This window comes from Eumetopias jubatus, unplaced genomic scaffold, assembly GCF_037043125.1.
Source record: "Eumetopias jubatus isolate StellerSeaLion01/CBP00866 unplaced genomic scaffold, mEumJub1_p1.0 scaffold_5, whole genome shotgun sequence".
NCBI lineage: Eukaryota > Metazoa > Chordata > Mammalia > Carnivora > Otariidae > Eumetopias > Eumetopias jubatus.
The window spans coordinates 94,492,430-94,511,189 of record NW_028274811.1 but is presented as its reverse complement, the minus strand read 5'-3'; the positions used below and the strand labels follow the sequence as shown (position 1 = coordinate 94,511,189).

General features: G+C 49.0%; 2 protein-coding genes across 3 annotated transcripts in view; one reads left to right on the top strand and one right to left on the bottom strand.

Moving 5' to 3' along the window:
- KCNIP1 (potassium voltage-gated channel interacting protein 1) overlaps positions 1 to 18,760 on the top strand; it is a 371,320-nt gene that overhangs the window by 59,884 nt on the left and 292,676 nt on the right. The gene's annotated exons all lie outside the window — the stretch shown is intronic.
- KCNMB1 (potassium calcium-activated channel subfamily M regulatory beta subunit 1) lies at positions 2,883 to 9,126 on the bottom strand. Its single transcript, XM_028102622.2, has 3 exons — positions 8,993 to 9,126; positions 7,337 to 7,508; positions 2,883 to 3,152 (listed from the first exon to the last, which is right to left on the bottom strand). Exons 1-3 carry the CDS (start codon positions 9,124 to 9,126, stop codon positions 2,883 to 2,885), a joined length of 576 nt encoding a protein of 191 aa, XP_027958423.1.

The window sequence follows — 18,760 nt, the reverse complement described above, 5'->3', positions numbered from 1 at the left end:
AGTACCATTACCATAGTACAATGTCACCACTGAGGTTTTCTTAAAAGACTCAGAGGACTCTTGAGACTTCCCTGACCCCAGAAAGGAGAAACTCTGGGGTATGGTGTACTGTCTCCCCTTGGAAGGAATATCCCCACCCAAGTGAGAACCTGGAGGGCATAAGGATACATCAGGGCTCCCTGGTTGGAAGCGAGAGATGTTCAGGCAGATTATAGATGCTTCCCCTTCACATCTGACTTGTATGAGGGCACCATTGGGTTCCAGGGACCCAACAAGTTTCCTTACCTGGCCCCTAGGGCTTTGGAGGACTGGGGCCCTCAGCCCTTTAGCTAAGTCTGCTCAAGTACTGTGGTTGACAGTCCACTCTGGAATCACACAGTCCAGGGCTTGATTCTTAGCGCCTCACCAGCTATATGGATGAGCTTGGCCAATGACCTCTGAGAGCTTCAGTTTTTCATAATATCATATAGCACTTACCATGTGGCAGTTACTATTCCAGGAAGCCTATAGAATAACCAATTTAATGCCAACAATCCTAAAAGGGAGACATTGTTAGTTCCTATTTTGCAAATGAGGAAATTGAGGCACCGAAAGGTTATTTGCCCAAAGTCACCAGCTAGGGAATGGCAGGGTCAGGTATTTGAAGCCAGGCTGTCCTCATTCGAGTTCACATAGTTAACCACTGTCCTGTGTTGCTTCTCCTCCTCTCTGAGGTAGGCTCAGTAGTACCTCACTGAATTGTTATAAGGCAAACTGCTTAGCACAGCGCCCGGCATGTAATACATAAGCACCAACAAATGCTAGCTAACATTATCACTGGTATCATTGCTTCTGGAAGTTTCTGAGTATTCAATTACTTGCATTCTGGCCACCTACCATGTGCCAAACTGTTATTCGGCACCCCCAACTACCCTAAAGGAGGACTCACTTTTTTATAGATGAAACAACTGAGAATCAGTGAGATGAAATCTGGCAGAAGCAGAGACAAGATTCCTACCCAGGGGCTGTGGCTAGAATCACAGCTCCTGAAGGAACTTTGGAGACGCCAGCCTAACTTCACGTCCAGCTCAGGGCTTGCCCTGTCAAGTAGTCATTTATCTGTTCTGAAAAGCCCGGTGACAGGGCACTGGTTCTCTATACCAGTGGTTATCACGCTTGAGGGCACGTCAGAAACACAGAGTGCTGTCCCCTCCTCCGTCTGCCACCCACCCCACCCCATCCTACCCCCTTGTGGTTTCTGACTAGGAAGGGCTGGAGCCAGGGCCTGAGAATGTACATTTCTCCCAAGGCTCCACAGAATGCTGATGTCGCTGCACCAGGAACCATACTTTGAGAACCGCTGCTCTAGGAAGACTTCTTGGAAGAGTAATGGCAGAGATGATGGCATGCTCCACTTGTGACCTTTCAAATGTGAGACGGGCTTCCCTTGCAGGGCCAGTGCCATATACTTACCTGTATTGTAAGTTATAAATCCCCATCTATATGGTTCCCTTCCTTCCATAGAGGGTTCTTAAAATTCTATGTTCTCAAAAGCCTGCCTCTGATTGGAGCCCAACCCCTCCCCAGCCCACTTCCAACTGCTTGGTGACATGAGGCAAACCCTTCCAAATCTTTCCAAAATAGTATCTATCATTGTTTTTGGGATTAAAAACAAACCCAATGAGGGGCACCTGGGGGGCTCAGTCGGTTAAGCATCTGCCTTTGACTCAGGGTATGATCCCAGGGTCCTGGGATCGAGTCCCGCATCGGGCTCCCAGCTCTGCGGGGAGCCTGCTTCTCCTTCTCCCTCTGCCCCTACCACCCACCCCAGCTCATGCTCACTCTCTCTCTCTCTCTCTCTCTCAAATAAATAAAATCTTTAAAAAAAATGAAGAGAAGCAAAATTGTTTAAAAAAAAAAAACGAACAATGAAACCACACCTTCCTACTGCTGAAAATTTAGAAAAGTACCAAAGATAAAAAGAGGGATGAGAAAGAAAATTAAAATTAACCACCATCCCAATCCTCAATCCCACTGTTAATATTTTGATATATTTTAGTGTATTTTCTTATAGCTTCTTGTGATATATATATATATACACACACACATATCTACACACATATATATTTTTATTGAGATATTGATATATAACATGACATTAGTTTCAGGTGTACAGCATAATAATTTGATATTTATATATCTATTGCAAAATGATCACCACAGTAAATCTAGTTAACATCTGTCACCGTACACAGTTACAGATTTCTTTTCTTGGGTTGAGAACCTTTAAGATCTCCTCTCTTAGCCACTTTCAACTACGCGGTACAATGTGGCTAACTATAGTCACCATGCTGTCTGTTATATCCCCAGGACTTCAGTATTTTGCAACTGGAAGTTTGTACCTATATTTGTTAATATTGGAATAAAAACGTACATAGCACCTAGTGTCCTACAAGCAAATTCTAAATGTTCTCTATACATGGGAGCTGCTGTGGTTTCATTATGGAATTCAAAGAAGGAAGTGAGGTCTGCCAAGGATGACAAAGGTAGGCCTTTGAGCCAACCACGAGAATGCGGGCACGGAGACGAGCATCCTTGTCGTCTGTGGGCTGTTGGGGGAGCAGCAGGAAGTGGGTTTCAGTCAGCTGAGTGGGGACAGGTAATGGGAAGCTGTTACCAGCCAGCCTTGAACTCTCTGAAGCACCAGGGAAGCAGTGTACATTCTTAATCAGGAATGACATAACAAAGGGACTTCCCAAAGCCCACCCAGGTAGCAGAGGTTGTTATGGGCCTGAGCGGAACAGTGAGAAGGCAGGGGGAGGGGGCAGGGCTACACAAGTAGGGAGCCACCTGGGGCCCACCCAGGCCCCTGCAGCTCCCGCAGCTCGGTGGCATGGATAGGTCTACTTCTGAGCCGCCAGGATGGAAAGGCACTGGTTGATCTTCACCATGGCGATAATGAGGAGACCTCCGGTCAGCAGGAAGGTGGGCCAGACGAGAGAGAAGAGAAGGGTCCGGGGCCCATAGAGGCGCTGGTACAGGACACTGGTCTCATTCTCCCGACTTGTTGAGAAGCAGTAGAAAATCTGTTTCTTGTGGAATGTGGCCCTGACCTTCTCCACATCGGCCCGGGCCTCTTGGTAGTTCTCCAGGCTGCCTGGGATGTAGGAGCACTGCGGGGGGGGAAGGCAAGAGCACCCATGAAGTTGGAAATCCCGGTTTCTCTGGGAGAAATGAGGGGCCGGCATGAAGGAAAGAAAAGTGCTGGCTTTGGAGTCAGGCCTCCAGGTGGGAGTGAGGTCTGTCGAAAGCTTGGCAGGCTGTGCACTGCCTGGTTCTAGAGGGTTCCTTCCCAGTGTCACGTGTGAGGGGGGCGGCCCAGGAGCCGCTCGCCCGGAGGCAGGGGCCCAGCTGGAGTCCTGGCTGTAGAACCTCAGGCAAAGTGCTTACCTTTCTCAGCCTTGCTGACTTCTCTCTTGAAGGGGTTAAGAGCAGTATCTCTTTCAAAGGATGTTATTAAAGATGGACTTCAAACTTCACTAACCAATGAGTGACACAGACCAAGTGGGCTCTGTATTCGGATTCAGGGCGGAAGTCCTACACTCAGTTTCCCACAGGGCTGTGTGCACGTAACGTCCACAGGTGAAGTGGGTGAGGGAAGATGACAAGAGCCAGCGGACACTCGCCTTGTGCCATGGAGGACAGTCAGGGACTGGGGAGGCCTGGTGAAATGGAGAGAGCCAGAAGCATCCAGACTGGCAATCGTCACTCCATCTGGACGATGGATGCCATGTGATCCAGGAGACCTACTGTACCAGGCCTCCGACATTTCAAGAAAAGCCAGAAAGCCAAATTTTAAGGTGAACTCCCACAATTTTAAAATAGTGGCAAAAATGTGAATTGCAAACCCTTTGAGGTCTAGCCCTGTGTGAGTGAAACAAAAGATATTGGCAAGCCAATATTTGACACTGGGATTCAAAGGAAGGAGAGAACACATTTGAAAGAACTTGCACAGGCAGACAAGACCATAGAACACACTTAATTCTGACACCGATTGTTGTTGTTAGGAGCCTCTGGCTTGGTCAGGTGAGGTCCAGTTGGAAAGCTCTGCAGAGGAAAACTCTGCACAGTGGGGAGACCCTGGTTTTATCTCCGTTCTGTGCCGGGAGGTCTGAAGGTTTTTATGTGAGACTCTGGAAGGTTCTACAAGGTGGGTCCCCCACAGCACCTGCACCAGACTAGCTGGAGGGCTGACCAGAGCACGGATTCCTACTCACTCTGAATTGTTGAGGGTGGACCCAGCAAACAAGTGACTCCTTCATGCACAGTAGTTTGAGACCACTGGCCTGGGACAGTCATGTCCGAGATCAAAATGTGGAATGTTGCGCCGGCTTCTCCCCAGGCCTCGGTTACTCCCTGGATTTGAATGAGATCCTGTCCCCAAGCTGCCTGCCCTGACAGCACTCATCCAGCAGTAAAGAAGACGGTTGCATCATGGTCCTGACAGCCTGGGGATGGGGGAGCTGTGTCCAGAGCCGGTTCCCAGCCAGCCAGGGAGCAGCTGAGGCTGGGGAGAGCTGCCTCCAAGGAAGCTGACATTCAAAGTTGTTGCGCACTGCAGGGTCCCAGGAGCAGCTGAGTTCAGAATTCCGTGCAGAGAGGACCTCGCCTATCGCCCCAATGCCTCTGACTATGACCTTGGGTAACCGACCCCATTGAGCAAAGGTGTGGCTGTGGAGCCAGAGAGACCTGGATTCAGCCACCAGGTCCAAGTTGTGTGACTTTGGTGGGTGCCACCACCTCTCTGAGTCTTATAATTAGGTCTGTGAGGGTAGCTACCCCGATGACTTGTCATGGAGACAGGACTGGAAGGTGCGCTGCAGAAACTGACCCGGGGTGCAGTGCGGCAGGGAGATGCTAGCAACCTCGGGGTCAGGCAGGCCGCCTGCAAGCCAGCCCACTCTCCCGGTCCCTATCACAACAGTGATCGCTTTGGCTTGATTTTGGAAATTTATTTCTTGCTCCTTGGGATAAATCAGCAGCCATCAAATGCCAAAGAAGAAGCAGGAGACCTGGTAGGAGCTGATTCAGGGGGATTTGGGGGCTCTACCCCCATCTGGTGGAGCTGAGTCATGCTAGTGTTGACATAACAGGTCTGGACCCCCTTGCACTGTCCTGACCCACTTCTCCGTGACCCCCCAACACCGTCGGTAATCCTCCTGCGCACCCTCGGCACCCTGCCCTTCCCATCCCATCAACTGCCAAACTCTGACCATTGGCATCCATCCCTACTGCAGGCCCAATCTCCATCCTGGCTGTTGGCCATGTCCGCAGCCCTCTCTGCCCAGCCACTGAACTTCACACTCCTCTGTATCACTCTGATCATGCACCAGACCCACAGACCCTTTAAATACTCCTGGTTGCTCACAGAAGTAATTCTAAACCTCAGAATCCCCTGGAGAGTCCCGAGATTCTGCATCAGTTGGGCTGGTGTAGAAATCCAGTTTTGTTCAGTCCCCAGATGGTTCCAGTGCACGGCCAGAGTTGAGCAGGGCTAGCTTGCTCAGTCACGTTTTAATTCCATAATTCGGTAGTCCTTGCAAAGATTATGGGCACACAGCTCGTACGTTGCCAGAATATCATTAGCACTTCCCTTCTATATGGTTCTTTTCCGTCTCCTTGAATTTAAATTCCTGGGACCCAGTAGAACCTTCCCCTGGGAAATGCTATGGGAAACGGTGATCAGTTAGGAGCCGCTTATGACTCGACTCCCTGCTACAATCAGCACCATGAGCGTTCTTCGGAGTGAACTTGTTCTAGATAAAGCTCTGGCCTTCTGATAGAATCACAAAGGAACTTCGAGTGTTCTGAGCCCAGGTTGGTGAGAGACCCGTCCTGGTGGGATCAGAGTGCTGACTGCCTTGGCGTTCGCTCTTCCTACGCTTGCTGCTCAGGCAGATCACCCCCACTTCTCATGAGGTTAAACCAGTGTGGCTTTTGGTAAAACGGTGATTGTAGATGGGCTTAGCCCTTCCCCCAATTCTCTTCTTCATGCTGGACTTTCAAAGCTTTAAAAAAAATCCCGATTGAACATAAACACCTAACTCCATGCTTTGTGGGACGGCTTCCTCCACCTGCTTCCCTAACGGTGCTGGGCTGTGTCTTGCCCTGGAATTCAACACATACTTCTCCTGGCCTACTGCATTGTGTCTGCTGTCTCACTCAGACATCCTTAAAGACTATCGTTTGAGCAAAAAAAAAAAAAAAAAAAAAAAAAAAAAAATCTGTAAAGGGCTTGCTATAATCTTAGTTTTAAATATGGGAATGAATTATTATCCATAACTTGTAGCATTCTTCATTAAGGTTTTGCTTCTCTCAAAAAAACAAACAGAAACCTACCACAGGCCAGAAGCTTTCTGCTTCCATAATTGGGTCGCGCGGAGCCCACCTGTGCAGCCTCCCCCGGCCCCACCATACCCTGTGTCGGTGATGGCAGCATCCCTCCCAGTCCTGTCTCTTCTAGGCCCTTCCTGCCGCCGCGCCCTGGTCTCCACCCTCCCCTCACCAGGCAAGCTGCCCCCATGTTTCTGAGTGTCTAACAAAGCCTGACCCAAACGCTTTTCAGACACCCTCACCTGGCTGTTGGCTGGAAAAAGTCACTCCCGCCTTTAACCGCATGATTTTGTCTGTTCCTCTCTGTGGCACTGATCCCTCCCCACTAGATATTATTTCCCACATGAGCTCTCTCCTCCTGAGTCCAGAGCTCCTAACACAGGACGTGCTCAGTGACTACTGGATGAATGAGTAAATGAATCAATGGATACAGCCAACTTGTATTTTCTGGAAGAAAGAACGGGATGGGGGGCTGGGGGGGGTGGTGTGGAGAGGCAGTGATGGGAAAATCTCCCAAGCACAGGCCTCCAGAGATTGCTTCAGGCCTGAGCCTCTGGTTTCACCGAGGGGGGGGGCAGTCTCAGGGGTTCTTCTCTGTGGGGTCAGCTCTGGGTCTGGCCTCTCATTTGACTCACCTTATAGAAGTGCCTGCCATCCACCTGACATGGAGCCCAGCACACCACACAGTCTCTGAGTCCATCAGAGCACTTCGGCAAAGGCGGCATCCGGGTCATACAGCACTTAGTGGCACAGTGGGGATTCAAACCCAGGTCTCTCTGACTCCAACCCAGAGCTGCTGAGTCTGGCTGGACCTCGTACCAGCTGTGAACCCTTGTCAAGTAGGCTCGGCTTTCTCAGCTTCCACTCCCCAGAGCGGGGATGGGGATTCAGTTAGGAAGAGGCCCACACACCTGCCAGGGGCAAGGGGACACATGCCCATCACCTCCCACCCCCAAGTCAGTACCTGCTGGTTCTGGTCCCGAGTGTCCTCTGTGTGGTACAGCACAGCCCACCGGCCCACAGCTGACACGTTGACCCACAGGCACGGGTACTGGGGCACCTTCTTGCCCTCCAGTTCTTGCTGCTCCCTGATGTTGGTCTCAATCAGATGGCACATGGATTTCTGGGTCCACACGCTGGGGAGACCATGCACACACATACATATCTCAGAACCTGCGCGGCACAGAACACCAGCTTTCAACCCCTTTAGAGACACCTAGGGCTGGGATCCTCATCTTGCCATAAGCGTCCAGCACTGAAGGAGTACGACCCCAGAGTCACTGGACCCAAGAAAAGAACCATAGAATCAGAATATCAATGATTATTAGCCTCTTAGACATCATCTACATAAATGGTTCTCACCCTGGCTGCTGACCCAAAACCCTGGGGAACTTTTGAAAAGGTTCCCATGTCCAAGCCACACCCCAGAAGAGTTGAATCAGAATTTCTAAGGTGGGCAAGGCTCAGGCCCTGATATGTTCTTAAAAGCTCCCTGCCTTGATTCTGCTAAATAGCCCGACCCCCAGACACTTTATCCATATCATCCTCACCTTGCAGGGGGTGGGGAGGAAAAGCCCAGAGAGGTCAAGTGACTTTTCTGAAGCCACACAGGACCTGAGAGCAAGTCTGATGAGCTACAGAATCTGTGCCTTTCCCCCAAAAAAGAGTAGATGCAAAAGGGGCTTGATTTGTGCCTGGGCAGGGAAGTGGGTGGGGATGGTGCCTAACCAGGAGATAACGGGTCACAGGCATACAGCAGTTCTGAACAGAGCCTCCCTTGGGTAAGATTCCAACCTGGAATCACTCCAGGGTTATAAAAAGTGAGGAAGAAGCAGGGCCAGGAGAGGCTAACAGGCTCATCAACACATCAGCGAATCAATTGTGACTCATCTCGCATTTATCAGGCAGGACACACAGTGCCAGATGGAGGGGCTGTCAGCGGCTGGAATAAGCCCCGAGGCAAGGGTTGGAAACTTGGCCTTGAAAAACAGGTTGAGAGAACTGAGCACGTTTGTTCCAAATAGAGAATGGATCAGCAACGTCACAGCTTTCCCTTTAAAAGCTCAAGTGGTTGACATGTCAGGGAGCAAGAAACGTTCTCTGAGATTCCAGAGCAGAGCTCCACGGGAGCAGTTTTGGCTCAGTGTAGACATTTCCTACTTCTCAGAAAAGCCTCCAAATGAAATGGTATATACCATGAGGTCCTGAGCTCCCTGTCCCTTGAGATATTCAACAGGAGACTAGACGCCCACCTGGCGATGAGATTTCAGACTGTGCAGACAAGCTATGAAAATCTATAATCTCCAATTTCTCCTGGGATCAAAGTCACACTGGGGCATTTGCTCTGATCCTTTGCTGCTTCTTGTGAGGAGGGCCTCCTACGTCTGCTACCCCCAAGTCCCAGAACCCCAGATGAGTGGGGTCTAGTCGGGCCTACCCTCCCTGAGGGATTTCAGTTAAGATTCCAGGACTCGAACCCTTCACCCTCAGAATGATTGCCCAGCCCTTCCTGCCTGGTGTGAAGTCAAGGGGAGGGGTAGCAAGAAGGCTGGGGTTCCTGGTAGACCGGACCCGTAGGAGAGTGGCTGGAGGATGGGGGCAGGCAGGGAGAGTTCCGTACCTTTTCTGGTAGAGGGGCAGCATGGTCGTGCCCAGGATATAGTAGGCGATGACAGCGCACACCACCATGGCCACACCCAGGCAAAGGGCCCGAGTCTCTCCCCGCTTCTGGGCCATCACCAGCTTCTTCCCCATGTCCACTGCAAGCAGTGGTCATTTCTAGAGCCACAGAGGCAAACAGACAGATCAGCACAGGCGACGAGTAACCCACAGAAGTGGGGACAGGGAAGAGGGGAGGGTGCTCAGTGATCAACATCACCTCTAGTTTGCTATAGAGCTTTGCAACCTCTGAGGGCTTTTTGACCCCATGTAAACCTCCCATCAACTCTGAGAGGCAAGTGTTATCATCCCCATTCTACAGTTGAAGGATCTGTGGTTCAGAGAGGTAGCGTGATTTGTCCAAGGCCACACAGTATGTGATAGGTTCAGTAAGGGCCCCCAAGAGGTCCATATTCTCAGCCCTGGAATCTGTGAGTGGTACTTTACATGGCAAAGACCTTAATTTAAGGATCCTGAAATGGGGAGATTATCCAGCATTATCCATTGGACCCTAAATGTAATCACAAGGGTCCTTACAAGAATGAGGCAAAGGGAGATGATGAGACACAGAAGAGGAGAAGGTGATTATGACCAGGGAGGAGAGATTGGAGCGATGTGGCCACATGCCAGGAAGTATGAGCCGCCACCAGAAGACAGAGGAGACAAGGAACAGCGGATTGTCCTCTCTGCCTCTGGATAGAGTGAGCCCTGCCGATACCTTGATTTCAGCCCTACCGACAGCTCGCTGGCTTCCAGAACTATGTGAGAGGAGATTTCTGTTATCTGGGCCTCCCAAGTTTGTGGTGATTTTTTACGGCAACAATAGAAAAGGAGTACAGGAGATAAATGAATACAGCGGGCAGTAGGGGTGGGACATCTGAGCACTTTCTCCTAGGACACTCGTCTCAGAAAAACCTGGAGCATTTCCCAGTTAACGAACAATCTTTGGGCAAGGCTGGCTGGGCTGGGGGCAGCAAGCAGAGAAGGGGCAGCGGGGGCCCCCATCCAGCTAGGTGGGCTGAGTTCTTTCCCGGAGCGTGGGGTGCACTCAAGAGCTGCCCTCGGCGTGTGCCCTACCTCCCAGGCCCCTCAGTCTTCCCCGCCCCGGGCACTCTAGATGCTGGGAAGGCAGGGGTGCTGTGTGACCAGCTCTGGGAAGGCAGGAGGAGCAGAGAGGGGAGGAGAGGAAAGGCTCCCCTGTCACAGAGAAGTCTGAACCCGGCCGCTTGCTCAGAACCCACCTGTCTGTAATGCTCTGGGGAGATTGTTGCCTACGCTGAGTGAGGGGCTTTGCAGAGTCATGATCAATGCTCCTAAAACCTCACAGGATGAAAGAATGGGTGAGGATATGGGTATGGATATAGGATTTAACAACCATCGTGAGAGCCTCCAAGCAGGAGGAAGGGTATGCACTGCTGATGTCCCCTGAGGCCTGGACAGGAAGAAAGGGATTGTAGCCCTAACAGTAGGGATTTCAGTTAGACTCCAAGAAGAACTTCTCAATTTTGAGAATTGCTGAATATCTCTGAACTTTTTGGCTCTTATCTTCCATTTAGAAAAGTCACTCAACATCTGGGGTGGATTTTGGAAAGATGGAGAAAGGTGAAAGAAGATAGGACCTGGCATTTTGGTTGACATTCTTTTCCTTAGGAGGACAGAGCACAGAGTATAGTGTTCAAGGGTTTGATAGAGTGTGGGGCAGGGCAGGGAGGATTCTGAGGTCAGCAGATCTGGGATCAAATCCTGACTTTGCCACATAGCAACGGTGTGGCTGTTAAACAAGAATAATAGTATGTGCTTCAGAGAGTTCTGACAAAGATCAAGTGACATACCAAATATCACATATTGATCCTGTGTCTGGCCCAACGCCAGCTCTCAGTAAATATTGGCTGTTACTATTAACAAAGGGAATCCTGAAGGTTTGGAGCAGAAGGCCCCAGTGCTCTTGCTGAGCCTATTTTTGTTCCACCCGTCCCCTGGGGCCAAGGGCCAAGCCTGGGTCCTGCTGTCCAGCCTTCTGCCCTCTGGCTGCTCTGGAAGCTGGGACCTGAGTGCGAGGACACTGAGCTACTCAAGTGACCCAGCCATGGAGCAGGCCCCCAGACCACGGGCCCAAACACCAGCAGGTCTAGTCTTGGCTGAGCCACTCTGGAGCCCAGAACCGTGATGGGCTTCCCTAGGAAGCAAGTTCCCACTGCCAGCCTCCTTCCTCCAAGATCTCCGCTCTAGCTCCAGGCTTTGGAGAAACCACTGCCCAAGTGCTCTGGACGCAGTACTCACAGTTTCTGGTGTCCGGAGTCTTCAGCAGGCAGAGACTTTTGGCCTGGCCCCCAGCCCCCACCCCAAAAGAGGCTGCCTGAGCTGCAGCAGGAAGCTTGGGCTCCCAGCCCATCTCTGGGAAAGCGGCCTTTGGTCCCCATCTGGGACAAGCCTCCATGCCCAAACATGGTCAAGTCTGAGCACACAGCCCCGGGACACAAACTCCAGAGAGTCGGTTCCAAGCCCAGGAGACAAGGGCAGCTGTTCCCCAGGCCCCCACACCTGCAATTTCCAGGGTCTGTAGGAAACAGATTTTGAACAACAAAAGACTGAGCAAAACTGAGAAGCCGGGAAAGACCATCCTGGTACATTTAGAGATATTTCTTCGTCACTCAGTCTCTCTGGGCTGGCAGAGAAGCCAGGAATAGGAAATGATTTTCCTTTTGTTGACACGAGGGAGGGAGGAGGAGTTAGAGCTCCGAGGGGTTGGGCTTATCAGCTACTAGGGGGCTGGCATATTCCCACAGGAGCATCCAAACGCTCCTGAGCCTTTGGCACTTACATGCCATGCGACCCTGGGCGGGTCACAGCACCTCTCTGAGCCTCAATTTTCTCAACTACGTTATTGGGATTTTTTTGAAACTAATTTTGCTGAGGGTAATGATGAGTGTTAGGGACAACAGAGATTTGAGGCAGAGGAAGAGAAACCCACCTTTTAAAGCCCAGCCAAGCAGAAGCTAAAAGCAGGGAGGCCTCCACAGCTGCTCCAGCCAGCCAGGTCCAGGGACAGCCTGCTCGGCCAAGCGGCCTCCCAGAGACTGTCGAAGTAGTTTGGGGTCATGGGCAGAGATTTGTTCCTCTCAAAATGGGCAAGTGAGCAGCAAGGGGGGTCTCTTAAGGCCTTAGACCTTGCAGGTAGATAAACAATGAAGGACACCGGGCCTGGAATGAATGCCCAGACGAATGGTTTTCCAAGATGGTCCTTGGCCCATCCAGGAGCCAGAGAGTCCTTCTGGGAACCATGAACTAAAGCAAAAATGCCAGTCCTTCCTCCCGCTCCCCTGGGGGAGAGAGACACCATGTGCGAAACAGAGGCATTTTTAAGTAGGACCAAAGGGCTACTTGCTCATAATTGACTGAATGAGTAATTAAGGGTTACACATTTAGAATTTATAAGCAAACATTAGCATTCTTCACAGGGTACTTTTCCTCTCAGAAGATGGAAACAGGCAAGGAATGGGGACTATAAGCTCTTCTGCACAAAAGTGAGCCCCCGTCCTAAATGCTGGGACAAGCTCTGTTCTCAAGGGGATGTGGAGAAGAACTCAGGTCCCTAGCTGGCTGTGGGGCAATGGGTGAAGGGCAAGGAAATAACAATGCTACAATAAAGATTAGTGCTCTCCATTAACACAGGCTGTTAGAAATCACAAATACCTTCCCAACTCCAAACTTTCAACACCCTAACGTAATAAACACTGCTGGCCCATAACAATCTATTCAGGTAGAGATTTTTCTACCCATTTTATAGATGGAGTAACTGAGGTTCAGAGAGGTTAAATAAAGTGCCCAAGGGAAGTTACATTGTATCTCTGAATCTCAGTCCGTCTTTTTTTAGAATGGAGATAATTATACCTATTTTTAAAAACAAAAAATTGAAAAATAAGAGATCACCTAAGCAGATGGGCAAGTTGTATTTTCCAAAGATGGCCATGCCAACATGCATCCCATCCCACATGCTCCCCTTACAATGTGATATCAACACTCCTCCATCAAGAGGGGCATCTGTGTCCTTCGACCTTGGCAGAGCTCTGTGACCACCTTACCAATAAAATCTGGTGGAAGTGACACTGTGTGATTTCCAAAGCTAAGTCATAAACCGTGATACAGCTTTCACTGGGCACCCTCTCTCGCAACACTTCCCTCGGAGCCAGCCACCATATCATGTGGGAGCCAAGAGGCCACACGCAGGTGCTCCAGCCGACAGTCCCAGCTCGGTTCTCAGCCAACAACCAGCATCCCCCAGTGACATGTGAGGAAAGGAGCTTGCAGATGACTCCAGCCCCCGCCTTCACGTCCCCCAGCTGAGGCCTCAGACATCATGGAGCAGAGACCAACCACCCCCTCTCGCACTCTCTGAATTCTCCATCTACAAAATCCATGAGCAAATTAAATGGTTGTTTTATGCCACTATATTTTGAGGGAATTTGTTATGTAGCCACAGTAACTGGAATATACTGTAAGTGATTTAAAAAGGGAAACTTACTGTTGCTGGTGATTGTGGTAGTGTTGAACCAGTGAGGATGAAAAAGCCTGAAATGACTATATGGAGTGTTATGGGGAAGCTTTAGAAATGCTCTATATATTCTTATCTCAGGTTGCTCACTGCTGCACAAATGGAATAGAAGGACAGTGTTACAAGAGGGAATTTTCATTTACTGAGCAACTACTAAGTGCCAGGGCATGAGCCACAACCATATGTAAATACATACACATGTATACATGCATACATATACACATATGCATATACATGTATGTACACGTGTATACCTACACACCGTGCACACATGTATATTCATGCACATATATACATATGTGTATGGCATATATGGGTATACATGCACACTTACACATATACATACATATACATGCATGCACACACACATGCATGCACACATACACATGTGTTCACATGTATATGTGCTTCTACAGGCACATGCATGCACACATCTATGTATATGCACATGCACACTTACACATATACATACATATACACGCGTGCACATACCTACACATCCATACACCTATACACACATGCACACACATACGCATGTGAATATACATGCTTACACACATGCATTGTAAGTATGTGTGTACACGTACACACATATGCATACACAAATGTACACATCAGATCCGTTCCTCTCAGCAGTCCTCACAAAAGGTCTTGTTTCTGTGATTTGTCCAAGGTCACCCCCTCGTCACGTGATGCGATGGAGCCTGCTGGGAACCTGTGCTTGCTGACTCCACAGCCCATCCCCGTCCCTCCATGACTCCCTGAGGCCCAGTCTTCAAGAGAACCAGTGTTTTTTCATGAGTCTGCTTCAGCGGCTGTGCAAGCCCCTCTCCTCAGTCTATAGCCCTTTCTGGATTGTGCATCCACTTATTTATTTAAACCCTTTTGAATCAATATCTATTCTCTGCCACCACTTGGGATAATAAGTCCATAAATCAAATTGGCAACTGTGTCCTGAGCCTGGGCTGAGGGTGTGTCGCCGGCTGCGTGCCTCGGGGAGAGGGTGTGAGTCGCCCTCTGTCCCAACGAAGCCACTTGCTCACAGACACTTGAAGACCAACTGTGCGGGGCCTCTGAGTACATCCCTGTGCTGCGCTGGATCCCGGTAGGGAAGGGACGATGTGGATTTTTTAAAACCACAAATACGCACAACAGAAAAATAAAAGGATATATTTTCAGGGAGAGAGAGTCATAACAGGCAGAGGAAATCACTGTGAAAGATTTCTCAGTGCAGCTGAGAAGACAAATGTCCACATTTGAATTAAATGGTGAGACTGGACAGGACGAGGAACAGGACAGGGCCACCCCCTCTTGAGTGAAGGGAAGCCTCCCGCCTTTCTCATCGGACTCTTCCAGCCATGTTTTGCTTCCCCTCATTTTTCTTACTTAGTGACAAGGTATTTTAGCCTGCTGTATTGTTAACATAATTGTAAGCAGCTTGAGATCCTCTTTGAAACAAGGAAGAACATAAATAAATAAAGAGCACTGCTATCCATCTGTGCAAGAAGATCATTTTCCTACGCCTCTTCCTAACAGCAAAATCATCCACGCTCACCGTGGAAAAGTTGTACCACAGACACATGCAGGGAGAAGATGAGGCGCAGTGATAACCCCGCCACTTGGAGAGAATTGCTGGTCAGGGGGCGTGTGTGTCCTTGCAGACACTCATAAGAGGATGCATGCATTCTCTCCCTCCAGAGGGCAATTCCCTGTGTCCCCATCTGCTAGGGAGCTCTTCCTCTTCCCTGGGACTCGGTCCTGGGGTCCTCACCTCACTTCCTCGCCTCCTGGGCCAGGTCAGTGCTGTGATTTAACATTCTCAGAGCACCGTGTGCAGCTCCTTCAGAACACTCCTTGTTCTTGTAATGTTATGTTTATTCATGTACATTCCTCATCCACGGGTCTCCCCACTGGAATGTAAGCTCCCTGAGATCTGGGGCAAGAACTGTTCTTATTCACTGTCACATCTCTAGATAAACAGAGAATCTTGGGGATTTGCTGTAGTTTGTGGTTTAGTTTGAAAAAAAAGTCTTTTGCCTTTTCAAAAAATATTCACCATCTTACCCATTTTTAAGTGTACGGTTTGGGAGTGGTAACTATATTGACACTGTTGCTCAGCAGATCTCCATAACTTTGTCATCTTGCAAAACTGAAACTCTGTACCCATTAAACAACAACTCCCCATCTCTCCTTCCTCCTAGGCAGCCACCATCTACTGTCTGTTTCTCTGGGTCTGACTACTTTAGATGCCTCGTATAAATAGAATCATACCATAATTGCCCTTTCGTGTCAGGCTATTTCACTCAGCATGATGTCCTCAAGGTTCATCCATGTTGTAGCATTTCACCGGAAAAAAACCTCTTGCTCCTTAATGTAACAGAATATTGTAATCATTTCCCCATACCAGAAAATATTTTTTAAAAGCTTGCACAGTACTGTTTTATATGGGTAAGCCGTAGTATATTTAACTGAAGCCATGTTGTTGAATATTTAGGAATGGTGCTTGTTTGCTTATTAGTGGAGCTCAGAGTCACTTCTGCTGGTCGGCGGTCTGTTCCACCCATCCCCACCCTCATACTCATCATTGTTCTGGAACTGACAGGTATGGCGGAATTGGATTTATAAGGACACAGTCTGGGGACCAGAACCTGGGGATGAAGATGACAGAACCATAGAAGTGAAAGATGGCAGCAGGATATAGTTTCCTAGCCCGGGTTCACGACTGATTTGAGCCTTGAGGGGAGAGGGAGAGACAAGGCAGAGGGAATAGGTCAGGCTGATGGAGCTGTTTTCACACCATAGTCTTTGGGACTCAGACTCTGAGGTGATGAGAACAAAGGGCTCACAGTGATGCTGGGGCCCTGGGCAGTAGCCCCCTAATAAGGGAATCTGCATCATCACTTATGGCAACTGCAGCAGAGGCAGCGGCCCGACATATCCCTGCACCAGTCAGGGTCTTGCAAGAAGGGCAGGGCTGGCGATGTGCTGAGCTGGCTCACACCAGCTTCATGAGAGCGCACGCCAGCCAGTTGTTAAATTCCTGCGAGCCTGAAATCGGCCACAAGGGGAGGAGTGAAATCTACAAACACTGCAAATCGGGGCTTTTGCTTTTAGAGAGCCGGCTTCCCAGCACACCACTTTAGAGGGCACACTCAAACTGGGAAAATTGAGGAGGCTTTAGGAACTATTGACAATGGTGTGGGCAGGTTGTAGGGAAGCACAGGGAATGGCAGAGCACCGAGGGGACTAGCCCCGCTGGATTGAGGGATGAGGGAAGGGAGCTGTGTCCAGCATCAGAAAGAAAGTCTCCTTGAGCGAGGTTACCTCCAGCCTGGGACCCTCAGTGGCTGAGCTGGGGAATGAAGAGCTGACTTCACTGTCCAGGGACCCTTCTTCTGGTCTCCTGAACCCCATTCACTGAATCCAACTGGTAGAGAGGAGCCTGTTGCTCTAGTCCTTATGGTCAGCCTGCAGAGAAGAGTCTAAAGCCAGGTGAGGAGTGGGTCTGGAAGGACACCCAAGAAGATATGAGTCCATCTCCTCGAGGTGGCTTTGGGGCTGGAGAACCAACAAGCAGGTCAGAGCAAAGAGTACTTGAGCACATGAGGGAATCTCTGCAAACCCCAGAAATATCTGTGTGGCTGTGAGCTCTACCTCTGAGCCCAAATGTTTGTCTATCAAAATAAATGTTGCTCATTTGTAGCCTCCAGCTGATAAGAGCTGAGAAAGTTCGGGTGACATAAACAATGCTGCATTAAATATTCCTTGCAATTTTTGCCCATTCTGTTTCCCTAGAATAAAGACCAGACAGCTGAGCAAAAATTCCAGAACAAAGGATTTCTACATTTTTCAGATTTTGATACTTGTTGGATACTTTTTTCCATAACATTGATACCAACTGACAAATGTGTGTACACGGCCTGTATATAGAGTGGCTGATTCCACACATATTCACCAGTCCTGTACCCGATCAAATTTAGGAATTGTTACCTATTGGCTAGATGAAAAAATTTCAGTCCCAGTTTTAATTTGCTTTGCTTAAATTACCAGCAAGGGTTGAACAGTTCTTCATATGTTTAGATGCAAAATATCTTATTTGTGCCCAGTTTTTTTTTTAAGTTCAAAGGAAGAAAATCTATGAAAACAATTCATACAGTGCCCAGCACATAGGAAGCACTTGGCTTAGCATTCATTCTTAAACTCATTCAGTGCGTGTTCATGGCATGTTTAATGTATGGGATCAGGAGTGAACAAGAAGCCCCTGCTCTGGGCACGTTTGACTCTGTCAAGATTCAGGGCCTCAATCTGCATTAGTTGCTTTTAGTGGTACCTGTCAGAGGGTGGTCCAAGGACAGAACGACATTCCCTTGCCCTCCCACTTCCACCTCCCTGTGCGGTGGGGACTTCGAGGCTGCAAACAGAGTAGTCCTTCTCCTTTGCTGAGTCATAGAATATTCCTCCAAGGGCATTAGAGATCAAGTAGGTTGACAGCTTTCTTGGTGTGTCAGGTTATCTATTCACAAACTAATAGAGGCAAGTTGTAGAGAATCTGATAAGCACAGAAAAGTAAAAGGAAGCAATCAAAGTCCAAACATCCCAAGAAAACCACTGTCAAAGTAATGATGTTTAGAAAATATTCTTTTTTTATTATTATTATTAGAGAGAGAGGGAGGGGCAGAGGGAGAGAGAGAGAATCTTAAGACTCCATGCCCAGTGTAGAGCTGGACGCAGGGCTCGATATCACAACCCTGAGATCGAGACCTGAGCCAAAATCAAGAGTCGGACGCTTAACTGACTGAGCCACCCAGGCATCCCTAGAATATATTCTAAAGACAAATGCAAATGCTTTCTAAAAATAAATTTAGGAATATTCTGTATAAATTCAAGGGTTTGTTATTATAAGCTATCCTCCAGGGATAATCTCTGAACATCAGTCTTTGCTCACCTCTCTGATTCTTTTCTTCCAATAGATTTCTAAAAGCAGGAATCAGAATCAAAGAATATTAGCCTTTTAAAGGCTTCAACCCCCTCACTTTTCCTAGAAGCATAGGATCCGCTTTTCCTGGAAGCATAGGATTCAATAAGATTTGAACTTCCCTTCCACCGGTGAGCTATCTGAGCCCAGAGAGGTGAAGTGACTTACCCAAAGCCACACAGTTTGAATGGTGCAGGGATTGG

Bases quoted from the DNA above. Each gene is read 5' to 3' on its own strand.
- KCNMB1 (XM_028102622.2), bottom strand. From the start codon at position 9,126: ATGGGGAAGAAGCTGGTGATGGCCCAGAAGCGGGGAGAGACTCGGGCC. The intron at 7,509-8,992 runs GTACGGAACTCT...TGGTCTCCCCAG, and splicing joins CTGCCCCTCTACCAGAAAAG to CGTGTGGACCCAGAAATCCA. The intron at 3,153-7,336 runs GTACTGACTTGG...CCCCCCCCGCAG, and splicing joins CTCGGGACCAGAACCAGCAG to TGCTCCTACATCCCAGGCAG.